Raw genomic sequence first — 26,211 nt, 5'->3', positions numbered from 1 at the left:
TACATTGTCAGACACTGATTGTTTGGAGAATGACACTAAATTATATGCTCAAACTGATTATGAAATGTCAACACTTAAGCCAGGAAATGTCTTTAAATGTTTTTACTATGTCATTACAGCAAACATACTGCACAGAATTCTTCCATATTTCCCATGAGACACCACTGATTTGCCCCACCCCATGACACAGGTTCACACAAATCAGATGACAGCAACTTGCATTTATGTTGCACCAGAAGTACTTTACAGAAGTGTCATCAAACAAAATTTGACACTAAACCACAAAAGCAAATGTAGAGATAAATCATGAAATGCTGGTTGGTTCAATTTCTTGTGTCGAACACTACTGCCAGTATGATGTGGTCTGAGTGAATACTTACATTTTGGTCCATGTTACATGTACCACAAAGGCTGGATTCTTTTTGAGATAGATGTTTTGACATTTATTAATGATGCTAACTATTTACACCATTGTGCAATCATAGAATTACACATAGTTTAGTCCTGAGCTTATTGATGTTATGGCTGCATCCTATGACTGTGGCACTACACATGCTTGCTTGACTGACTCTATTTCACTGTACTGTGAGGGTGAGACAATATTACATGCAATGTTACATGCCTTGGTGCCATCTAACTGCTTTAAAGTTACGCCGCATTTCTGGTCTGGAATCTATGCAACACAGAGAAACCCTGATTTATGAACACTTGTACTTTAGAAAGCTCATACTTATGAACAGGATCTCATATTGGGTTCTAATTTTAAGGACCTGATGTACCAATATTTCCTGTACTTAACAAACAGCTCCTTTATATTGTCCTGCATGTGTTCCAGTTTGAGTACAAATTGCCTTGGAAACCAACACCAGAACACAACCCAGAACACAACCCAATGCTGTAATACAGCATTGGTAATACTCAGAAGGTCAGACAGCATGTGTGGAGAGAGAAACAGAGATAACATCTCAGTTGATGACCTTTCATCTAAATTATTGATATGTTATGATCTCTCTCCACAGTTCCTACCTGACCTGCTGAGTGTTGCCTTTTTTTTGCTTTTTTTTCAGATTTCTGTTACATTATAAAAGTGATGAGAAACCCTATTTACTAACAGACAATCAAGGTATTTTTCAATGTATAATTTCAGTTACATCACACTATAAATTTTTGCTATAAATTCTGTGTTACAATTGAGCCCTCCACTATCACCTGATGAAGGAGCGGCGCTCTGAAAGCTATTGCTTCCAATTAAACCTGTTGAACTATCACCTGGTGTTGTGTGATTTTTAACTTTGTACACCCCAGTCCAACACCGGCATCTCCAAATCATATTTACTAACTAGTTGCAGTTAGTGGGGAGTCTGCTACCAATCCTTCTTTCTATGCTAGTCCAGAGCTTTCTAATAGTCTGTGGTAAACCACTGATTAGTCTCAGCGGAAGATTTTCTTTTCTTAGACAACCGGATGCAGTTTATTACATTTCAGTCACAATATATTGGTTATATTAACAGTAAGGCATATTAACTATTACTAACAAAAGGTAAATAAGACACATGTGTCTCCATGGGGAGGCTGGGCCACATTCCCAATTGAACTTCCTCCAACTGTCTGATGCTCCATCTATTGGCTGCATTTTATATCAGTTTGGTTGGAGTTGAATTTAGCTCAGATTAACATTTTAATTTCTGTTAATTTACGCAATGTGTTGCACTTTACTTTTAGAGGGAAATGTGGAATGAGAAGTGGAGAGATTTATGGAGGGCTTTCAAAACCTAGGCAGTTGAAGGGACTGCTGCTAATTGCGGAGGAATGGAAACTGAGGATGCACCAGAGACCAGAAGTAGGAGGAGCAGAGATATCTTGGAGGCTGTAAGGCTAAATAGTTCATATAGATCAAGTTCTATATTTTTTGATCATCATTTTTATGAGTATAGTATACTTGGTGGAAAAGAGACTCCCACCTTCTCTGGGAAGTACCATATCTGATCATTTTAATCAAAGTTGAATGAACCACAACCTTTACTCAGAGGCCCTTTAACTGCCTCATGTCAGTTCCATTGATCTGAATGTAAGGAATGATGAAGGGCTTATGCCTGAAATGTTGATTCTCCTGCTTCTCGGATGCTGCCTGGCCTGCTGTGCTTTTCCAGCGCCACACTCTTGACCACATCATAGGAAGGATGTTTTGTCCCTGGAGGGAGTTCAACACAGGTTTACAAGGATGATACATGGACTTCAAGGATTCTGTTATGAGGAATGATTAGACAAATTAGGCTGTTATTCTTTAAAGTTTAGAAGGTTAAGGGGTGATCTAATCAAAATCTTCAGTGTATTAACAGGGAAAAACAGGGTAGATAAAAATAAACATTCTCCACTGGTTGGAGATTCCAAATCCGGGGCACAGTATAAGAATTAGGGTCAGGGCATTCAGGAGAGATGTTAGAAAGTATGTCTACACACAAAGAGTAGTAGAGGTTTTGAACTCTCTTCCTCAATTAGCAGTCACTGCTAATTTGGTTGTTAAATTTAAATCTGAGATGAACATTTTTTTATTCAGCAATGTTATGAAAAGAAATGGGCCCAAAGCAGACATATGAGTTAGACCACAGATCAGCCATGATCCTATTGAAGGGCAGAACAGGCTCAAAGGGCTGAATGGCCTACTCCTGGTCCTATGTTCCTCTGTTTTTTTTAGGGCAGCATGGTGCCTCAGTGGTTAGCACTGCTGCCTCACAGCACCAGGGTCCAAGGTTTGATTCCAGGCTCGGGTGACTGTGTGGAGTTTACACGTTCTCGCCGTGTCTGCGTGGGTTTCCTCCCGGTGCTCCAGTTTCCTCCCACAGTCCAAAGATGTGTAGGTCAGGTGAATTGGCCACGCTAAATTGCCCATAGTGTTAGCTGTATTAGTCAGAGGTGGGTCTGGGTGGCTTAGTCTTCGGAGGATGGTGTGGGCTTGTTGGGCCAAAGGGCCTGTTCTACACTGTAGGGAACTAAAGACTTTTTTGTAAGAAAAATATCATCCGAGCCTTCCTTTTGGCGTTAGTGCAATTATTTTCCAATGGTTTACTTGATCAAAGTCCATTGTTATTTTCAACACCTCTATCTGATCTTTTAGCCTTATTTATTCAATGAAAATATCCATGTTTCTCTTTGACCTGCAATTTAACCAAAACGTTCCCTCCCTATGGCCATTTTAATGAATCTTTTCTGCGTACACTCTATGGCCATGACACCTTTCCTGAAGTGTGATCCCAGAAACTGGTTGCAGTAGTCTAACCTCAGCACTTACGCAGTGCTTTTATTTTCTCACCAAGTTCCCTTTATATATGGACTGGTGCTAAATGGAAAATAAGTCCGGCTTAATCCTGTTGAAGTTGTTATAGCCCTGGGCTTATTGGGGACTAATCCATAACAGATCCAGGAATGAGTGATGTGGATAGGAGTTATCTGGTTTCTCTTTCAATCATTCCTTCTGTTATTAGCAAGGTTATTGTTTGGACTGGTAAATTGGCCACTTTCTTTTTTGAGTCTAGCCTAAAAATAATGCAGCTACCCGCATTTTGGGATCTTTAGAAGATTGTATCCTTAAAACTCTGTGTTAACCCTTTTTTGACCAGAGGTGGAGGAAGGGGAAGGAAGGGTGTGGTTGGAGTCTACAGCCATTATGGAACTTGGGTTCAGAGCCTGTGAATTCTTGTTCCTGCTGCACAAATAGTCAGCCATTAATCTGCGTTAACTTAGAGTTAGTTTACACAGGCCACATCCTGCTTTTCCCAGCCTCTAATTACAATCACACAATAATCCACAATCTCTGAAGGTGTTCAGTTCAAGAGGCACATCTCAGGAATATTAGCTGTGATGTGACATAGATTCACTAAAATCATACCAATTAAAGGCTAAATTGTAAGGTAAAGTTGCAAAAATATGCTTTATATCTCTTGAGTTTAGAAAGTTGAAATTTTTAAGATGTTTCAATAGTATGTACAGAGATTTCATCAACATTGACTTTGCATCTTTAGAGTATTAAGACATCCAAGGCACTCTACCTTATTAAAAAAATGACATTGAGCTACATAAGGGCAATATTAGGTCAGGTGACCAAAACCTTGGTCAATGCCATAACTTTTAGAGGACATTTTAAACGAAGGGAGATGAGTAGAGATGAGGAGAAGTTTATAGAGAATCAGATACAACACCAAGGCTATCAGTGAGAAGGTTTGATCTTGTGGCTATGGAATGCAGCTTCTGGCACAGATCCAAAGCATTTTGATAAAATTTCTGCTCAGTAAGTGTTGGATTTCAGGCAAGCAGTGTGACAATTCAGATAGGGGAGGATTTGGCAAGAATGCTAATTTTGGGTGCTAGGAACATTTTATATGTTTTATATGGCAATATGTAAGTGCTATTTGTCTTTATTGGGGCACTCAGTCTTGAGAGGTAGACCATTCAGGAATGAAATCGGGAAGTACATTTTCACTAATCTGAAACACTCTTTTCAGAGGTCTGTGGATTCAACAGGTAGAAATTTTCAAAACCAAGCCCAATGGACTTTTATAAAATAAGGCCATGAAGAGATGTGTAGTAAAGAGCGTTAATGTAGTTGAGATATAGATCAATTATAGATTAATTATAGCTAGCAGAAGAAACTTGAGGGTTTACTGACCTGCTGTGTTCTGAGGATTACATACTTTATCCCAATGCCATATTTATGGATGGAAAAGCTGTGGTGTGAATGAATGGATCATGGAATGGTGTGAACTATTCCCAGCTACCTGAACTCCGGCTGTGTCGCTAGTCGTTGAGATCAGTATTGATGCCTTGAATTGAGTTTGATTTCATGTGGTGTGTACTGCGATTTTGCTGAGTTCATGCAACACCAGTAGTGTTACAGCTTGTCTTAACACCTGGATGAGGGAATAGAAAATCGATCACTACCTTGACAAATGGTGTGGCATACCAAGTGGCACCCAGAGTAAGAGCAGCTAACTCAACACAAACCAAGACTTTATTGGTCTGCAACTCTTTAACAAGTTTATTGGGCAGGGGAAAGATTGTGAGTTGAAATTTCTAGCTTGTAAGGGATCAGTTTCTATGTGGAAAATGAGAATTGAAGACAGTATTGCAGAAAAACTGGTTGCAGCTGGATAACTCCTCTGTAATTTGAGAACAATTATGTTTCAAAAGTCAAAGCGAGCACATCAAAGGGCCTGATCCTACAAATAGGTTGCAGTCAACCTGTCCTTAGCCCTGGCATGTTTGAGACTTTGATGCTGATAATTGGTTTCCTTGATGGGGTCTGTGTGATGTGACAAGCTTATTAGCCTCTGCCCCTCTTGCTTATTGGCTCCAACCTTCGACAAAATAACAATGACCACCTATTGTCTCACACCTTGGGAGTGCGGGAGAGAGAAGAAGGTATGGAAGTCTTTAGAGTGACATAGAACCATATGAAGTCTCAAAGGCTCACGAAGTAACCCTGTGCTTGAGCTAGGTAGGTGTCAGTGCTAGTGGGCAAAGTTAAAAATCACACAACACCAGGTGATAGTCCAACAGGTTTATTTGGAAGCACTAGCTTTCAGAGTGCTGCTCCTTCATCAGGTGGTGAAGAGGCAGCACCTCGAAACCTAGTGCTTCCCAATAAACCTGTTGGACTATAATCTGGTGTTGTGTGATTTTTAAGGAGAAAGTGAGGACTGCAGATGCTGGCGATCAGAGCTGAAAATGTGTTGCTGGAAAAGCGCAGCAGGTCAGGCAGCATCCAAGGCGCAGGAGAATCAACGTTTCGGGCATGAGCCCTTCTTCAGGATTCCTGAAGAAGGGCTCATGCCCGAAACGTCGATTCTCCTGCGCCTTGGATGCTGCCTGACCTGCTGCGCTTTTCCAGCAACACATTTTCAGCTTGTGTGATTTTTAACTTTGTCCACCCCAGTCCAACACCAGTACCTTCAAATCAGTGCTAATAGGTAAAGCCTTTGTCCCAATGAATAGATAAATCTTGTGAAACTGTGAATAAATAAAATTGTAATCATCAGTTTGGAAGGCTGGGTGGCTGCCTTACTTCTGAGTCTGAAAGTTATGTGCTAGTCAGTATATTGAAGCTTCAGAACACAGCAGGTCAGTAAACCCTCAAATTTCTTCTGCCAGTTATAATTAATTCACAGTTGATCTATGTCTCAACTACATTAACACTAAGATTTCAATGTTCTGCTGATGATGCTTGCCTCAGTGAGTAGGGTAGTGTCATGGTTATGGTACAGCTCAGGGTTTCAAATCTCATCATGGAATATTCTGCACCTGAACTCATTAAAAAGATAGTATTTTGTGGCTTAACAGAAGAATATAACCATGAGAGATGCCAGATTGTAGCATAAAATACCATGGCTCTGCCAGCAGTTGATGAAACTTCAACAGTACCCCGATATGAACTCAGTAAGCTCCAACTGACTCGGCTGTCCAGCAGATCAGGTCTCTAACTTTGGGTAAGTGCTCTTTCTCAGGAAAGAGTGTGTGCTTCATAAGGAACACATAAGCTGTCAGCCAATGTGGATTCCTTAGTAGTTTGATTGGAAGGTGCTACATAGCAAAAGGAGTCCATTTGTGGCAGACACTTAGCTAACAATTCCTCCACCCAAAAATAACAGCTCTGAACAAAAAGAATGTCTTTCAATTAGGAAGTGTACCATCCAGGTTATTCTTGAGTTGTGCGGTGTGGGTGGCCTAAAGTTGAAGCAACTTTAATCAGACCTGTCTCTTTAAAACCTCAACACAACCATTTCAAAACAAATAAACCTAATTTATTTAGTCCAGTTAGGACTACACCTTCCAACCAATGGTGGAGCACACTTGGGAATATTTTCATGCTGAGCTAATTAAGTGATGCTTGGCTTCTGCTGAGTTGGCTGATTTATGTTAACACCTGGGTGTAATCTAGCCTAATATTTATCCATTAAAACATAGCACGAAGGAAATCAGAGCTGATTGCAGGTGTGGAATACACTTCCCTTGTCCATAGCAGATTTCCGAATGAATGAAACTCTCCCCAGCATAGAGGTTCATGTGACAGCTGACTTCTGAGTCCCACACAGCAGCATTGAGCTGGTGTCACATTGAGCCCACCCACATTGATTTAATTTTTTGAATGACAGAGTGTATTGCTTAATCCCAGACTGCCTCTATGGACAAGAGTCACCACTTCATACTGGAGGAAAGAATTAATTGAGCAAAAACTGACAAATAAAATGTTCATCTTTCAGAATTCCCTTGTTTTTGCTGTAACATATTCAGTTTTAACAAGCCCCTTTAAGGCTGTAAAATATTCAAAGACTGTGATTCCCTTTAAGACTGATCCTTGTTTTTCTGGTTATGGTTCCAGGTTGTTTTGGGTATGTGTCATAGCACTGTAGTATTTATGGTGGGATTTTATCACAGATAGTAATGATGTTAATTCAATGAATATGACTGTATGCATTGGAAGATTTGTATTTGTCAGGATAAATGGTTTGTGCATATATCATTGAATAAATGACAAAAAAACCAAAGGGGAGCAGCGAAAGACCGAAGGAAATGAAAAAAGGCAAGAAAGAACTGAAGACACAGAAACAGGGATACTGCAAGAGATAACTAGGGAGCAAGTGTGAAAGAAACATGTAGAATAATGGGTGTACGTGCTGTATTCATTTTTTAGTGTGTGGGCCCTTTGAATTCTTTTGTAAAGTTGTACTTGCGTGGTAACTGAAAGGAGCCAACTTGCCCTGAGTTTGCCAGAAAACCTCCAGGTTACTGCACAGCTACATGGCTTAGATGGAACATTAGTGGAGAGTAACAGGGCTGATAGAGACAATCAGACAAAAATCAAATGATCCAGTCAGAAAAAGCGAGAGATTGAGAATTATCAGTCACACAGGGAATGAGTCTAAAGAGACAGAGACCAGAGAACTTTGTGAACAGAGGGAATGGTCTTTAGAGAGGAAAACAAACAGGGACAAAGAAAAATTTTGAGATTTGAAGCTAAATAAGCAGGACTAAAGTGAACTGTAAAAACCAAAAGAAATCAGAAACAGACAAAAGTAAGTTGTAAATTGGTTGAAAGAGGCAACTCGAGAGGGAGGGGTGACAGAGAAGAGAAGAGGGAGAGAGAGAGCAGCGAATGAGGGAGAGAAAAAAAGATGAACAGCCTGAGAAGACAGAACAATTGAGAGTGAGACGTTGTAGTCATAAACAGGCTTCATGGTGTTCACACGACTAGAGCCAGGCAGTACCAAATTAGTAGCTCTTGACACATGGGGCTCACAGCTTGTGAGTTAATGAGGTACAACAGATTGTATTCCTTTACAGTTTAGCAAAACATTCAAACAATGTTATTATTTCCAGACCTTTGTTTTGATACTGGCGCACATGGGGAAAATAATATTTGGCAGATTTCACGCTTGAGTTTTTATACACATTATGAGAATGGAGCTCTCTCTGGTCAGCTGCGCAGCATGAATTAGGTGCAGAAATCTCTTTAAAAGAAGCGAAATTCCACACTCTTCCACTCGCAGCAGGAGGCCAACTGAGGCTGCATTAGTGGAGACTATCTCAAGCACAGCTTCTCTCACGATCAATGAATTTACCTCACGATCGCCAATAACGGACAGCCTGAAAACCACAGAATACAAGATCTGCAGAGACCTGCAAGTGACAGCAAAGTCTTCTGGTTATTAACAGTTTACATGATTTTCAGAGAGAGAGAGAGATTGAGTGATAGAGAGAAAGATTGTGAGAGACAACCAAGGCAGAGATACTGCAAGAGACATCTAGTGAGAGAGAGAGAGAGAGTGACAGAAAAAGAGTGAAGAAAAATGTTCAAGAGACAACTGTTCAGAGACAGAATGAGAAAAGCTGCATCATTGAGGGCAGCCATACATTTCAGAGTTAGCCCTTAACCAGAAGGTTGTGGATTCAAGGTTCACTCTTGAGACTTAAGTACAAAATTTAGGCTGACAATCATTGAATGCACTCAAAAGGGATGCAGCAGCGTCAACTGATATCTTTCAGAGAAGATCGTAAACTGAAACCCTTCTGTATTCCAGATGGATATAAACAATTCCATACCATTTGAAGAAGGGTTTACTTCTACTGGGTGGGTCAGGCCAATATTTATCCAATCAATACACCGAAGAAAAATAATTTCTATGTACTGCCTTTCATGTTCTGAAGATTACCCTGAGAATTTTTCAGCCAGTGAAATATTTTTGAAGTGTAGTCATAGTTATAAAGAAGGAACACATCCAAAAGTTAGACAACACTGGAAAATCTATAGTGCAGTGTGTTTGAGATTGACTTTTTATTTGTGGGATTGGGAATCACATGAAGGAGGATCTTTCCACTGGCTTTATGGATGCTATATCAAATGATTTAGTCTAGCTCAACAAATAAAAACCTGACAAAATGAAATGAGGATGTCTTATGGTTCACCTGCCTCTGAGCCAGAAACTTCAAGTTCCACTTAACATCTTGGCAGGATGCACAGTTCAACAGGCTGCTAATGAACTTACTCATCCTTCCAACATTTCCTCATTATTCCCCAAAGGGGAAATATGTGTGTATGTAACTACAAGACAAACAACATGAGACAGTTGGTGCTCTGTGTTGGAAATGGAAAGAATGCACATGTACCACTGTTTTGAGGTTGGGGCAGGGGCTACATTTGCCTGTAACCTGGGGTTTGTTGTTAAAACTTGGGTGGAAGAGGGTAGGAATAATATTTTCTTCTTTGGTTGGAGGTTTTGGTGAGAAAGGACTTGTATGTGCTCCTTTAGATACATTTCTGGTCCTTCCTAGGTTGAGGTTCATTCAAAGACCTTGGGAGGAAGCCCATGAGTGACACTGCAGCAGTGCCCAACAGAACAGTGAGCTTAAAGGGAAGGCGCATCACCAAGGCTGGATTTTAGACAGCCACCAAAAGCCTTCCCTGAATTTATGAGTTAACTGCTGAAAAAAGGCAAACTCCCGCTCCACAACAGCAACTCGGAGGTGATTTCATTGTCACTGGCCCCAAAGATTTTGTACATTCGGCTTGGGAGTAAATTTTTCTGGGATCTCTGGACCTGTTCCATCTTATATCATGGCGTCCTTGGACAAAGGATGGCTAGCAATGGTCCCACTGAGAAATGGAGGAGATTTATAGCATGTGGTTTCTATAGGTATGTTAGGAATAAAAGAATGACTAGGGTAGGAATAGGTCCAGTCAAGGATAGCAGTGGGAAGTTGCGTGTGGAGGCGGAAGAGATTGGGGAGACACTGAATGAATACTTTTCTTCAGTATTTACTCAGGAACAGGGCATTGTCGTCGATGTGAATACTGAGTCACAAATAGGTAGAATGGATGGCTTTGAGGTATGTAGAGAAGAGGTGTTGGAAATCCTGGAAAAGGTGAAAATAGATAAGTCCCCTGGGCCTGATGGCATTTATCCTAGGATTCTCTGGGAAGCAAGGGAGGAGATTGCAGAGCCATTGGCCTTGATTTTTATGTCCTCTTTGTCTACAGGAGTAGTGCCAGAAGACTGGAGGATAGCAAATGTGGTTCCCTTGTTCAAAAAGGGGAGTAGGGATAACCCTAGTAACTATAGGCCGGTGAGTCTCACTTCTGTTGTGGGCAAAGTCTTAGAGAGAATTGTAAGGGATAGGATTTATGCACATCTGGATAGGAATAATGTGATCAAGGATAGTCAGCATGGTTTTGTGAAGGGCAGGTCGTGCCTCACAAACCTTATTGAATTCTTTGAAAAGGTGACGAAGGAGGTTGATGAGGGGAAAGCGGTAGATGTGGTATATATGGATTTTAGTAAGGCGTTTGATAAGGTTCACCATGGTAGGCTACTGCAGAAAATACGGAGATATGGCATTGAGGGTGAGTTGGAGGTTTGGATTAGGAATTGGCTGGATGGAAGAAGACAGAGGGTAGTAGTTGATGGCAAAGTTTCTTCATGGAGTGCCGTCACTAGCGGTGTTCCGCAAGGATCTGTTTTGGGACCATTGCTGTTTGTCATTTTTATAAATGACCTGGAAGAGGGGTTAGAAGGTTGGGTGAGCAAGTTTGCGGATGATACGAAAGTCGGAGGAGTTGTTGACAGTGAGGAAGGATGTGGCAGGTTACAGCAGGATATAGAGAAGCTGCAGAGCTGGGCAGAAAGGTGGCAAATGGAATTTAATGTAGCTAAATGTGAGGTGATTCACTTTGGGAAGAATAACAAAAAGATGGGGTACTGGGCTAATGGTCGGATACTTGGTAGTGTGGATGAGCAGAGGGATCTTGGTGTCCATGTACACAGATCTCTGAAAGTTGCCACCCAGGTAAATAGTGCGGTGAGGAAGGCATATGGCGTACTGGCTTTTATTGGTAGAGGAATTGAGTTCCGGAGTCCTGAGGTCATGATGCAGTTGTATAAAACTCTGGTGCGGCCGCATCTGGAATATTGTGTGCAGTTTTGGTCGCCATACTATAGGAAGGATGTGGAGGCACTGGAACGGGTGCAGAGGAGGTTCACCAGGATGTTGCCTGGTATGGAAGGAAGATCGTATGAGGATAGACTGAGACACTTGGGGCTGTTTTCATTAGAGAAAAGAAGGTTTAGGGGTGATTTGATTGAGGTGTACAAGATGATTAGGGGGTTAGATAGGGTTGACAGTGTGAACCTTTTCCCGCGTATGGAGTCGGGTATTACAAGGGGGCATAGCTTTAAATTAAGGGGGGGTAGATATAGGACTGAAGTTAGGGGTAGGTTCTTCACTCAGCGAGTCGTAAGTTCATGGAATGCCCTGCCAGCAGCAGTGGTGGACTCTCCCTCTTTATGGGCATTTAAGCGGGCATTGGATAGGTATATGGAGGATAGTGGGTTAGTATAGGTTAGGTGGGCTTGGATCGGCGCAACATCGAGGGCCAAAGGGCCTGTACTGCGCTGTATTCTTCTATGTTCTATGTTCTATGTTCTATGTGGTTGGCCTCACAAAGTATATTTTCCAAGTGTCTAAAATGTGATGGGATATTCCATTCCCTTCAATTAATAGTAGTCATTTCAATATGCTAGAAAACTTGTATAGTGCCCTACTTATGTGTTTTTTCTTTTAAAAAGGCTTTTAGAATTTGCTACCTCTGGTATAATCAGCAGCATCTACACCTCATTCAAATGGCACTCTCCATGTGTGAGGCAGAAAGTGACAATGAGCTATTCAACTGTCGTTGCCATCGTAGACACACAAATCTCACTAGTGTGCTTTACAACTTGGCTGAGACAATCATTAGATTGTGATCAGAAGCAGAAACTTTGGTCGCTTTAGTTCTTGTGCCCACCTCCGTGTCCCACTCTCTCACCTTGGACTCATGGTGTTGACCTGAGTGAGTGAATTTGGCACAAGTTGGTGATGTGATCCTCATGGATTTGTACCTGAGTTGCTTGCTAAGCCAATGGAAGAGCTACCTAACTCTTTTCCTCAATATTTTATAGAGATACTTGTCTGAGAATCTGGTTCTGTAACTGCCGAAGGAGTTTGAGGTGCAGTGAGTGATTTGTGTTTCTGCTTATTCTGTATGTTCTCCGCCATGCTATGTGGGTAAAGCCCCATGAAAATCTCTCCAACAAGCTTCCCATTTATTTATTGCCTAGCTTTCAAAACTAATTAGCTTTCTTTGGCTCTTTATTGAACATGACTGTTACTTTACAGATTTATAAAAAGTAAAACAATGTACCATACATAGAAACAAAACACAATTGCAACAGTGAAGTTTATCATCGACCACAACCTCTGAAGCCTGACAGTCAGTATTCAATACTGTCCTGAGACCCTTCGTAAACACATTATGCTGGCACGGACTGAGCTAAGCGAATTAATGCCTTTTGGCCAGCTGCCTGACACTAAAGGAACTTTGAGGCTGTATGATGAGGCCAGTGGTGTGAATGGCGACAGTAAACTGCATGCAATCCTTGTAACTTTCTTATTGCCAAGCCTGGCTCTCTCTTTTTCTCTTACTCAGTCTTTTTTTCTCTGTCTCACTTATCACTCTTTCTGTCTCTTTCTCTCTGCTTGTCTCGCTGTCTCTGCCATTCTCTTTACTAGTCTCTGTCTTGCTCTCTGTCCATATTTTGTTCTGTCTGTCTCTCTTTCTCTCTCTCTCTCTGTCTCCCTCTCTCTGTCTTTCTCACTCCTCTCTTTGTGTCTTGGACTCTATTTCTCCCTTGCTGTCTCTCCACCACCTTTCTTTACTCTCACTGTTACTCTGTTTCCGTTTTTATCACTCTCTATCTCTCCCTGTGTTTCTCTTTTTTAGTCTTAACTCCTCTCTCTCTCTCTCTTTCTCTCTCTCTCCCTCCCTCTGTCCAGCGACCATCCCACTTGTTTGAATGATTCGCGGACTTGGTAATCAAGAATAAATAGCTGAGCATCTGTTTTCTATTTAACAGTTTTGAATGTAAAAAAAAAAGTTGGGTCCTTTTAACACGAAAACCAGTGACAACTATTAGTGTGCGTTATTGTGGAACACGCCAACACAGCACAGAGCAGCAGAAAGAAGTATTTATAAATAAAAAAAATCCCTGGACCAGGCTTGAGTGAGAATCCTCTCTGAGCTGCGGAGTTGGTGAGCTATAAGGTTTTGGATCTTTTCTTTAAATAACAGCCCGGGCCAAGGTCCCAGTTCAGCTTCAAAGCAGCTTGACCAAATGGCCTGTGGCTTGAGAGGCATCAGGCAGGAATTTTGCATTATTGTCTTAATTTTTAAGGAATGTGATTTGTTTCTTTGCAAGCAGTTTTATTCTTGTTCAGCTGTGGGTTGCTGACAGAAATAGGGGCGGATCCCTACCTGGGGAGGCCAGCCTGAAGCTGTGACACTCTAAAAGCAGGAGGAGGATCTTCCAACAGCTCGCTTAGGTCCTGTTGAAGACAGTAGCTGGAATAAGGCAGACGTTGTTTTGCTGGCCTGATTACTGCAGGCATCAGCTGCTTCTTGTGCTGCTTCTAACCTGCTGTTCCCATCTCACTCTCTGCAGAAAGTGGGGAGGGAGGGAACAGAGTGGAGGAACCTGCTGAATGCCATAGGAACTCGTGCTTGCTTCAGCTTTCTCGGTCTTGAAGATGGACATGAGATTTTCCCAGGGGTTCTGGGTCACACTGTGCTTGATTCTTTCCACTTTGGCCACAGTATCTGGGTCAGGGTCTGGCATCCGTTACCGTTACCATAGGAAGAACTGCTACTCGTGTTTCTTGTCATACAGCAACCACCGCGTGGAGCAGGCTCCAGGTAAGTAAGCAACAAAACCTGCTTCTCATTCCCTTGAGGACATGCGTGTATCTGGCTTTCACTACCTTTGGGACATTCCAAACCACTTTATGGCCCATAAGACACTTTCTGAAGCGCTTGTAATGTAGTTAAATGCAGCAGTTGATTTATGCAAAGTGTGATTCCATGAACAGCAGTCTGATTATTTTGTTTTAGTGCCGTTGGCTACGGGTTCTGGGATACCTACGGAGAATTCTCTTAATCCTCTGTGAAATACTGTGACAGGATGCTGATTTAGTGTCCCATTGCAAAGCTGGTATTTCTGACAGTGTAGCACTTCCTCAGCACTGCACTGGGAAGGTCAGCCAAGATTTGGTATTCAAGCCTCTGGAGTGGGACTTATTTTTTGCTTCATTATTGTTTCATGGCATGTGGGTGTTACTGGAAAGGTCAGCATTTGTTTTCTATCTATAATTGCCTTTGAACTGAGTGGCTTTCTCTGCCATTTCAGAGGACAGATGAGAGTTAACCACATTGCTGTGGTCTAAAGTTACATGTAGGCCAGACCAGGAAGGGATGACAGATTTCTTTCTCCTAATGGTGAATCAGATAGATTTTTACAACGGCCTAAGACTGATTCATGGTCATCATTATTGAGATTAGGTTTCCAGACATTTATTTTAAGTTTGAGGGCCTCAGGAAATACATTTTCTAAAGTTTTATTTTCCATTATTTGCAGTGTTTTTTGTTAATTAAAGAATAACTTTTCTTGTCTTTCCAAGGAAACTATAAGGCTGCAAAAAGGAGGTTCAGAAGTGTTCACTCACAATGTTCACTCCAGTTAATGTGAAGTGTGAGGCACACTAAGTAGGGAGTGTCTTGGGTTCAACACCAGTCTTTGCTCAGTTATCTGAGCTTAGCTGTGGGCACTGGAATTGATCTCAAAAGTCAAGGATGGACTTGTCTACTTTGCCACCTAATAATTCCTCGCAGGAAATCTCCTTGTGCAGTGACCAAAGAGGTCACAGCACAGGAGGCATTATTGGTCCATTAAGCCAACATTCAAAACCACTTGTTCTACTCCTTTTCCCCATTCATAACCTATTGGGGAGCCAGATTAGATGCAATTGAGATCCCTTCTGCAGTTGAGCAGCCAGGCTTATGCGTGAACAATCACTACTAGTGTGGGGGTTTCCAATTCCTGTCAGCAATAGTTCAGGAAGGTGTGGGATGTCTGACCGGGAGAGCAAAATGGCTCTAGGCCAGTATAGGTTTGGCTCTTTATTGAACATGTCTGTAACTTTACAAGTTTACAAAAAGTAAAACAAAGTACTGTATATAGAAACAAAATGCAACTGTGTCAGTGAAAGTGATTGTTGACTCCAACCTCTGAAACCTGACAGTCAGTGTTGAATACTATCCTAATATAAGTTTGTCTGTGACACAGCAACCCAAGTCCTCAAACTCATCAAAAATCTATTCACCAAGAATCAACCATAACCCTGACAACTAGTGAGATCCTTTCTGGTGCTAGACTAAGATATGAGGTTATCAGCTGGTTAGACTGGTCCCCCACTCACTGTCATTGGGAGATCTGGAGTACAGGAGGTACCTCAGCTACTTCTAATCTTGCTCCCTAATGTGTTAAGGGAAAACAATAGGGAATAGAAAGAGTTGTTTTGAGCTTTCGCATGTCGGACCAAAAACCCCTCCCTATGCTGCAACCTCACTGATCTCTGCACAAACACATTTCCCACCAGAAATTATTTGAGTTTCAATCACATTGTGATATCCAAAGTTTGTGAGCAGATTTGTAGCTCGGGTGCTTCACAGGAGGCTCCCAAATACTGAGGATGTCACCTAGACAAGGCACGAAACGTCTGCAACACAAATTCCCAGCTTAGCGAACAGAACCACAACAACATTGTGATATGTTGGGAAATTGAAGTAATTCTCTTGATTTGTTTTCTGACTCCAGATGAAATAGCTGGATTTTTGTAAAAACCCACCTGGCTCACTGATGTCCTTCAGTGCTTTGCCAACCCTCAATGTCTGGTGCACATGACTCGTGTCCCACATGTGGTTAAATACTAATGTCTTCAAAGCAGCAAAGGATGGACAATAAATGTGCCTTTGCCAGCATTACCCAAATCACAAGACCAAATAAATATTAAAAAGACTTAATTGTATGAAGAGATTGTCAAACACTCTGAAGGAGAATTGGATACATTTCAGTGGTGGACAAGCTGACTGATTGAGCAAGTGGGTCTTTGCAGTTTATGTCTTTGTATGTTCAAATTAGTTACCTGTTTCTTACATTAAAACTGTGAACATACTTTAAAAAGCATATTGTTTGGGGGCCTCCGAGCATGTAAAAAGTAATGTATAAATGTAAGTTTTTTTTAAGTTAGCACTTCTTTTTAACAGGTGGGAACTTTATAGTGATAATACGACATTGCTGAAGTGATGCCAAATGTCACCTGCCCCTTTAACTATTTGTCCCAATTTCCAATAAGCTGTATTTATTATTAGTGTCTGGTGTTTCTGTGCAAACTCTCTATATATTAGGTATTCATTTAAAGAGTAAAACAAGACAGTTCGGAGGGTGATTCTGCTCTTTGGGAAATTGTGAACTCTCAACCAATGATTGTCCACCCATCAGTTTTAGGCTTTCATGAGATTTCTGTCTTATAATTTAGTTTACTGTTTTGTTCTCCCAGTTTTATTGGTACCAGTATGGTTCCTTACCTGCACTCGTCTTTCAGCTTTAATACAACAGCTGAGACAAGGTCTCCTGTTCTGCACTGGTATTTGACTTTGGTTTGTGAGGTGTTTAGTTTTGTGATTTGATTACCTCCCACACATGGCAAATCACTGAAGGATCTACATGGACCTGAAAACCATATGCTGCCCTTCTACAATGTGTGCATTGTTTACAGTGCATCCTTTACCACTGCAGTCATAGGCACTGTTGTGCTCCTAAGGACATGTACCACATCCCTCCCTCCCCGGTCCTCAATCTGGCAGTATTCGCTTTTTTGTTAAATCTGTCTGGATCATTTAGAATTCAGTCCTCCCAAGAGGGTACTGGCCCTCTATCTAGGAGTCTTCAGGAAATTAAAGGTTAAAAAGCCTGCAGAACATTACTGTGAATGACCCAGATGAAAAAAAATTGCAGGCACATTTTAAAAAAAGATGTGTTTTCTTTTTAACACTGCTGGTAATTAGGTGCAGAAATATCTGAGCTGGCAAAATTAGGTGTTTAACTCACTTTCAGGAAGCATTCATTCAGGTGACTTAAGGAGATTTGGCCAGCATGGTCCTGCCACTCCTAACCCCTTCCCCTCCAACTCCCACCCTGTGCATCCTGGATGCCACAGAGACAGTACCAGTGCAACAGAGATTGAGTTGTAATTTTGCACTGTCTCATTCTGTCTCCATTTGTGCTTATTCCATGCACATCAAGAATATCACCGATACATATAGTAAGATACTTTATAAATAAGGAGTTGAGTGGGTGTGTTGCAGTGGTTGGAATAGAATAGCAACAAAGCACATGTTACTAGCAATGCTACTGTGCTCCTCTTGATGTCATAGACCTTCTGGTTCTGGAACAAATTTGGTAAGGGGATATGAAACATTTTAAATCTTGAAGGAGACCTTGTTTTTCCTTCTGTGCTGTAAATCATAGAATCATACAATCCCTACAATGTGGACAAGCCATTCGGCCCAACAAGACAACACTGACCCTCCGAAGAGCAACCCTTCCAGACCCATATCCCTACCCTATTACTCTACACTTATCCCTGACTAATAACCTAACCTACACATCCCTGAACACTATGGGAAATTTATCATTGAATCCCTACAGTATGGAAACAGGGACTTCAGCTTAACAAGTCTACACCGACCCTCAAAAGAGTATCCCACCCAAACCCATTCCACTACCCTATTACTCTACATTTACCCATGACTAATGCTCCTAACCTACACATCTTTGAACACTGTGGGCAATTTAACATGGCCAATTCACCTAACCTGTACATCTTTGGATTGTGGGAGGAAACCAGAGCACACAGAGGAAACCCACGCAGATACACATGGATAGTGGCCCAAGGTGGGAATCAAACCCAGGTCCCTGGTGCTGTGAGGCAGCAGTGGTAATGACTGAGCCACTGGTTGTTGGCATTTGATGCTTTAGTTTTAAGATTAATTTCCATGTCTTTGAGAGAGCACAACAAAGAGAGGGGAATCTTGGTGGGTCTTTACAGTTTGAATGAGGAGAACAAGCAGAATAGACTGATTAGAAAATCCTGAGTATAAATGTTGTATGGGCACACCGGCTCAGTCCAGTGGACGAGTGAAAACCACTTTCATGTCAAACTGGAAGATTGTGCTTTTTTATTCATTCATGGGAACACAGTGTCACTGGTTAGGCCTGCATTTATTGCCCATCCCTAATTGCCCAGAGGGCAGTTAAGGGTCATCCACATTGCTGTGGGCCTGGAGTCACATGTAGACCAGACCAGGTAAGGATAACAGTTTCCTTCCCTAAAGGATATTAGTGAACCAGATGGTTTTCCTGATAAGCAACAATATTTTTGTGGTCATCATTAGACTCGTAATTCCAGATTTTTATTGAATTCAATTCAATCTGCCACGGTGGGATTTGAACCTGCGTCGCTGGAACATTGCCTGGGTCTCTGCTTTAACAGTCCAGCAATTATACCATGAGGCCATTGTCTCCCCTTTTGTAGTTAACAAAATAATTGCATGTTAGCAACTAATTAAGGTTACATCAATATGATAATCATTGTTACAGATACGTTGAGGGCAATAAAGATGTTAAGTCCCATTTCTTTGAGACCTAAAGCTATTTGCTCCGAATTCAATATGACATCACCATAGTCGGTGTTGTGTCACTCCTCAGTATTACCCCTTTCAAACCTACATACAATAGTAAATGTGATATAAAAGCAAGGTGAGTACTTTCTTCAGCCTTGAACTGTTTATTTCTCATAATAAAGTCCTACCCTTGAGCCTGTTAATTTGATGTCATCTTTTTAAACTGCTGCTGCTTCCACTTATGTCTAATATTTAGAAGGAGTGAGAGAATGTGAGGGAAAGGAAATTAAAGACAAATAGAGGATGAGAGAGAAGATCTGTGTGAGAGAAAGAGAAAGAGAAATAATGACAAAAACATAGGGAGAGGAACAGACAATGAGGGAAAGGTAAATGCAGAATACCATAAGAACTAGTTGGACATGATGGAAAATCAAGTATTTTTGCCCTAGAAGTGGCACTCTTGCAATGACAAGTACACATGGAGAGATGAATATTTTTGGGGCCCCTGCATCTGCAAGTGAAGATTAGACAGTTATGATTTTCTCTGCCCTTAACAGTGAGCCAGCCAGCTGTCACTCAGTGCCAAGGCTGACATGTATGTGAAGCATTGTATTCCAGAAAAGGCAGCATGGAAGGAAAGGGAGAAGGATAGAAGGGAGTGTTGGAGGTGGGTTCACTTAAACCCAGGAGACATTTGGTCATCACTCAGGCCAAGCTACATGCTCAACTGGAAGTCAGTATGATTGATGTACTATCATGGAAGTTGCTTCAACAGGATACACTGTCCAATCTTTATATAATAATGTTAAGCAACATGAGTCAAATAAACATATCCACTGACAGGCATTACATTTTGTTAAAGAAGCACCATGTTGCAGAACCATGACAATAGTACATATCCTCCTGGGAATAGAATACCCTCTCCAGAGACAAACAGCAAAAATCTTTCTACAGCCTGTCCACAATAACTATCTCCTCTTTAGAAAAGTTGCCCAGGAAATTGCTAATGTGACAATTCTCTCCAAAGAAAATTCTTCCCCCATGAGTGGTCTCTAAAATCCATCATTGTGTTGACCAGGAGGCAAGAGTAGGAGATTCCAAATGTTTCTCCAACATGGTGCTAGCAATATTACCTTATTCCTTGTCCTTTATCTCAATCATTAATTATCTATCAGTTGCCTGTTCCAAAACTCTCCAATGCCCAAAAGGTCAATTTGAAGATATTGGAACACCACCAACATTTGAAATGTTAATGTTCATCTCTTCCTTGAAACATTACATGTTTTCATCTTGAATCCCTGTCTATCAAACTTTGGGAGTCAGCGAAGTGCAGAGATCTGAAATAGTGGTTACATATGAGTGTAATACATTCAGCATTGTGAAGGCTTACATTACACATGAGAATGTTGACTGATTTAATTGAGTCATAGGTATGTTTACTCTCATTTGAGATAAGGAGGAACTTCTCCAGCCAGAGAATGGTGAATCCATAGAATTCATGACCACAGATGGCTGTGGAGGCCAGGTCATTGAGTGTATTTAAGACTGAGATAGATAGGTTCTTGATACCAAGGGGATCTCCACAGCAGTGTTATGGGGAGAAAACGGAAGAATAAGGTTGAGAAACTTATTATCCATGATTGAATGGTGGAGTGGACTTGATGGGCTGAATGGCCTAATTTCTGCTCCCATGTCTTATGGTCTTATTCCGTAACAATCCTGAAATATTAGAGCATATAGTTGTGACAGAATTGTGAACGGGGTTGGCTTTAATGTTTTCATGTTAAAGTCAGTGAGTATTTATTAAAATATGCGCTTGGTCCTAATGAGGAATCTTGGCAGAAAACCAAGCATAGGAACTGGTTGGCCATTCAGTAACTTGAACCTATTCTTCTATTCTGAGATCCAAGGCTGATCTGTCCCTTAATCTCATTTACCTTTAGATTGTTCCCATTTATCCTAGATTTTCTGACTAAAAGAAATAGTTACTCTTTCAATTTTTATCATTTAACGTATCTCAGTCAGACCTGATCACAACCTTCTAAATTCAAAGCAAGGCAAGTATATTTATGCAACCTGTCCCCATAATTTAATCCTTTTAGCCCTGGTTTAGTTTTGGTGAATATGCGCAATATTCCCTTCAAGATCAATACATCTTCCTTGATGGGCAGGACTCAAAATTGAACACAATGCTCCAGATATGGTTTGATCAAAGGCCTGTACAACTGAAACAGAATTTCATGTCCTTATTTAGTGCCCTTATGTAGAATGTTAATATTACATTAGCTGCTTTGATTACTTTTGGTGGCTTTAACATCAGTTTGATTTATATTTCTGCACAACTTCTGGTCCCTCATGTTTGAGAAAATATTATTATTTGTCTTTCATCACTCCAAAATGGATGTTCTCACACACTTACTGCATTCAACTCCATCTGCTACAGTTTTGCCCACTCACTTGTTCCTTCCGTCTTTTTGTAACTGCTTACTCCTATTACACAAGTGGGCACAATATTACTCTCATTGTGAGCAAATCTCTTTAGTTGTGGCATTGTATTTGATTTACTGCCACATCCGAAAACCTTCCCTAATTAGCTGTGTTCATAAAAGAGGATTTTGAGGGAATTAATCCCAGTCCTAAAGTCTGCTGTGAAGAGATTTCAGGATCCAAAAGGATCATTGCTCAGATTTAATTCCCTCATTCTTGTCATTTCCTCTAGCTTTAGTTGAGGCCATTGAGGTGCAGCAGGCTTCACTTGTATCAGATGCAAATATAATGGCCAACCAGCTAAAGCAGTCAAAACATCTGGTACTGACAATAAATGTTTGATGTGATTGATTTGGTTTGAACTTTGTTGGGATCCACTTCAGAAAGGTAGCGCTCTGATTGATTCCGTTGGGATTTCCTTTGGAAAGAAACATGCGCCCATTGAAAAGATGTTCATTACATTTGCACCTTTTAAAGAAATGGAAATGCAGCGCTGTATTAGCTGTAGCATACAAACAATGGAACTGGAGCATCATGCCTCAATTTCATTTCCTGTTCCTACTGGTTTGTTTCAAACCCAGATAGAAGAAAGACAGATCCACTTCCTCAGCTGGACCCCTTTTAAAGGTGAACATGTTCAAATGGATGCATGTCCAGGGATACACTTGCTTACAAAAAAGTCAGCCGAAACATTAATGATGCACTGGCCCATCCACTTTGCAGTTGTCACAACCTAATGCATTAGAACACAGACTCTATCGACCCAACCTGAAAGCCATGTAATCTCCCGAAGTGACAACACAGCAGTTCAAAACATTAGGTGTGCCACAGAATGTCTGAATAGGCTCATTTAAAATGGCAGTATGTAAACTATTCTCAAATTGTAGTACAAGTATAAGTTTGGTGAATCTGCATTTGATACACTCCTACAAAATAGATCCTTCCTGGAATCTGGTGCTCAGAACTGAATGCAGTACACAAGTTGGGATTGAGCCACAGTTTTATACTACTGATGTAATTTTCTACTAACTTCTGACTTTCGGTATAACTTAATTCTAGCAACTTTGATGTTGCCAACGAGTTTACCAGAATAGCAATGAGCAGCATGAAATGCAAGTTTACTTTCTTTCAATCTCTCTTTTAAGTTTGCCTTATTTCAGTTACAGTTATTCTTTTAGCAATTCACCCTTGCCAGCAACTGATGCTCCTATTCTAGGTGTTTAGCTAATAATGAATCTGTCAACCTTTGGAGTCTGCAGTTTCTTTACATCTCATCCCATCATTGCTTTTGCTGAAACCACTGTCTCAGGCAGATAAACACTATCCACAGATAGGGCTTATGTGTCACTCTTACACCTTAAGCTTGTGTTTAGGGGACACAGCGGTTTGTTGAACTTTTCTGTTTTTTTCAGGAAGGAAGGCAAAAAGGTAAAATACCCTTTTAACTACAATGATTTATTCAAAGATGCATTTCAGCACACAACCTTGTGCACAGTGTGTCTTCATATAGACATTGTAAAAACATTTGTTAACATTTTTGCTTAATGGACTGTGATGCTATAATTAAAGGGACTGCATTTTCCTTGCAACAATCTCTTCAACTACACTATCTTTTAGAAGCCTCACTTACACCCGAAATGTGCCTATCCTATAGCATTGGTGCCTCATAATCCTCTGTCCTTTACTTTCCAATATTAACCTCTGACCCTAATTCCACACAGCTCAGCTCCTGAATTATTCTTTCAGACTGCTCCATGGAATTTGCAATCACAAGCCAAATACTTTAGGGAAAAGTGATTAACTTTTGAAGGATTGCTTTGGCTTGTGAGTCTAATGAGCAGTGATCAGTGGCAATCTGAGTGACAGTACAAGTAATCAACTCTGATTACTACAGTCAAAGGAGTGGTCAATCCTCAAAGACCTACAGCAAATGTACTGCAGACACTGAGAGTTTGTTCCACAAAACTGGCTGATATTTGCGCGGATCAACCACAGTCTGTGTATTCATTATCAATGTTTCCCTGGTAGATCCTAGGCCACTCAACATAAAGTGATCACAATGGTTGCATTGATCATTTGTGACTCAGAAGATTTTGGTTTCAAAAATCATTATAAAGGCTTATCCTATGACGATATTCCATTGAGGCACAGCGTAGTGCTGGTTGCTGGATTTTTTGTTTGTTTGAATAACACATTTAACCAAAACCACCACTTCTTTTTTGGAAAGATGTAAAAGATCTGTTGTCATTACTTTGAAGAAGAGCAGGGGAGTTTATGGCAGTCTCTTGGTCAAAACTTACCTGTCAATCAAAATCATTAAAAAAACCAATCATTAATGGCTGTCCAGTCATTTATCTCATTTCTCTTTATTAGCAAATTGGTGGCTATATTGTCAAACTGAGCTAGACGAGAACAGTGTCTATAATTCAGAAGTATGTTATTAACTGTAAAATGCATTGGAATGTGCTTAGGATGTGAATATGCACAATGAAATAACATCCAGATGATCTCTTTCAGTTATGTTGGGTTAGATATAATATTGGCTTGGGCAAATATCATAGAATCACGGAATTGCAACAGGCATGATAAGACCATTTGTCCCTTAAGTGTGTTTCAAAGAGTGATCCAATTAATTGTACTGCCCTGCTTTTCTTTTATTTGTTTACATGATGTGGGCATCACTGGCCAGGGCAACGTTTATTACCCATCTCTAAATGCCCTTGAGAGGCTGGGCAAGGGCTGAAAGGTGGTGGTGACCTGGGCATTCTTGGACTGGTGAAATCCACCAGGTTTAGGTACATTCACAGTGCTGTTAAAAAGTGATTTCCAGGATTTTGACCCCACGACAGTGAAGTAATGGTGATATAATTCCCAGTCAAAATGATGTGTGGCTTGTTTAGGAATTTACAGGTAATGGAGCTCCCATCTATTTGCTTGTTTTGTTCTTCCAGATGGCAGAAGTCACAAGTTTGGAAGGTAGTGTTGAATGATCCTTGGCGAGATACTGAAGTGCATATAGTAGATGGTACACTCTGTTACTGTACAAACATGTTGGAAAATAACATTCTTAAGGCAAAGTAAGTGTACCAGTCAAATGATCTTTGTTATAGATGATGTGGTTGGTGCTGGACTTATCCAAACAAACAGTGCACATTTCATCACATGCCCTAACATGTGCCATGTAGATGGTGGACAGGCTTTTGAGAGTTAGGAGATTAGTTACTCACTGCAGAATTCACAGTTTTGACCTGATTGTGTACCACAGTGTTTATGTGACTGGTCCAGTTCAATTTCTGGTCAACAGTGACCCCAGGATGTTGATAGTTGGGGATTCAGTAATGTTGCTGCCATTGAATGCCAAGGGAACAGGTTAGATTCTCTCTTATTGGAGATGGTCATTGCCTGGCACTTATGTGGCAGAAATGGTCCTTGACACTTATCATCCCAAGCATAGGTGTTTCCCAGGTATATGGACATGGACTGCTTCAGTATCTGCTGAGTTGTAGATGATACTGAGCATTGTGCAATCGTCAGCAAACATGTCCAAATCTGACTTTATGATGGAAGAAAGATCAGTGAAGGGTGACCGAAGTTGGATGGGACTAGACACTTCTCTGAAGAACTCTTACATTGATATCCTGGGACTGAGATGATTGATCTCAAACACCACCAACTACAACTTTCTTCCTTTGTGTTAGGTATGACTCCAGCCAGCAGAGCAGTATCCCCCAATACCCATTGAGCCCAATTTTGTTGGGCTTCTATGCTGCCAAACTTTGTCAAATGCTTCTTGTTGTCAAAGGCAGTCACTCTCACCTCACTCCTGGAGCTCAGCTCCTTTATCTATTATTAGAACAGGACTATAATGAGATCAGGATCTTAGTGGCCTTTGTAAAATCCAAATTGCGCATCAATCAACAGGTTATTACTGAATAAATGTTACTTGATAGCAGTGTTGATGCTCCTTACTGATGATCCAGAGTAGACCAATATGATGATAATTGACTGGGATGGGTTTAGAAACATAGGAGCAGGAAGAGGTCATTCAACAATTTGAGCCCGCTCCGTCATTCTAAATCATGGCTGATTATCTATCTCAATGCCATATTCCCACGCAATCCCTTGATGCCATTCATAACTGGAAATCTAGCAATATGTCGTGAACTTACTTCATGACAGAACTTGCACAGTTCTTCGGAATGGAGAGTTCCACAGATTCACCACTCTTTGAGCAAAGAGGTTCCTCCTGATCTTAGTTCTTTCATTCTAACAACAAGATCCCCAGTTCTATGTCCCATAGCCAGTAGAAGCATCCTTTCTGCATATCCTCTGTCTGTTCCTTTACGGATTTTGTAGGTTTCTATGCGTTTGCCCCTTATTCTTCGAATTGCTGGATAATACAGACTGGGTCACCTCCCTTTCTTCACATAGAATGTTCTCACCATCACATGAATCAACTCGATGAAACTCAATTACACTTCATCTATGGCAAACATCTCCTTCCTTAGACAAAGGAACCAGAACTGAATGCAAAACTTCAGGAGCAGTCTGACCAGTGTTCTATACAACCAAAGCAAGAATTCTTTGTCTTGTGCTCAAGTCAGTTTGTGATGAAGACTAACATT

At 40.9% G+C, this 26,211-nt stretch overlaps 1 protein-coding gene across 3 annotated transcripts in view; it reads left to right on the top strand.

Annotated features, from left to right (window-relative positions):
• LOC122540385 (uncharacterized) overlaps nucleotides 1-26,211 on the top strand; it is a 435,023-nt gene that overhangs the window by 242,402 nt on the left and 166,410 nt on the right. Inside the window, exon 1 of one of the 3 annotated variants that reach the window (XM_087980370.1) lies at nucleotides 14,024-14,275. The exons of the other annotated variants lie outside the window; for them this stretch is intronic. Coding sequence (XP_087836496.1) covers nucleotides 14,110-14,275 — 166 coding nt within the window. The 5' untranslated portion in view covers nucleotides 14,024-14,109. Of the gene's footprint in view, nucleotides 1-14,023; nucleotides 14,276-26,211 lie in introns of those variants that run through there. 3 annotated transcript variants of the gene reach the window in all.

The sequence above is a fragment of the Chiloscyllium plagiosum genome, unplaced genomic scaffold, assembly GCF_037043375.1.
Source record: "Chiloscyllium plagiosum isolate Xiang-an unplaced genomic scaffold, Cpla_swu_hap1 HiC_scaffold_37, whole genome shotgun sequence".
In the NCBI taxonomy this organism is placed as follows: domain Eukaryota; kingdom Metazoa; phylum Chordata; class Chondrichthyes; order Orectolobiformes; family Hemiscylliidae; genus Chiloscyllium; species Chiloscyllium plagiosum.
This window is presented reverse-complemented; position numbering and strand designations above follow the sequence as displayed.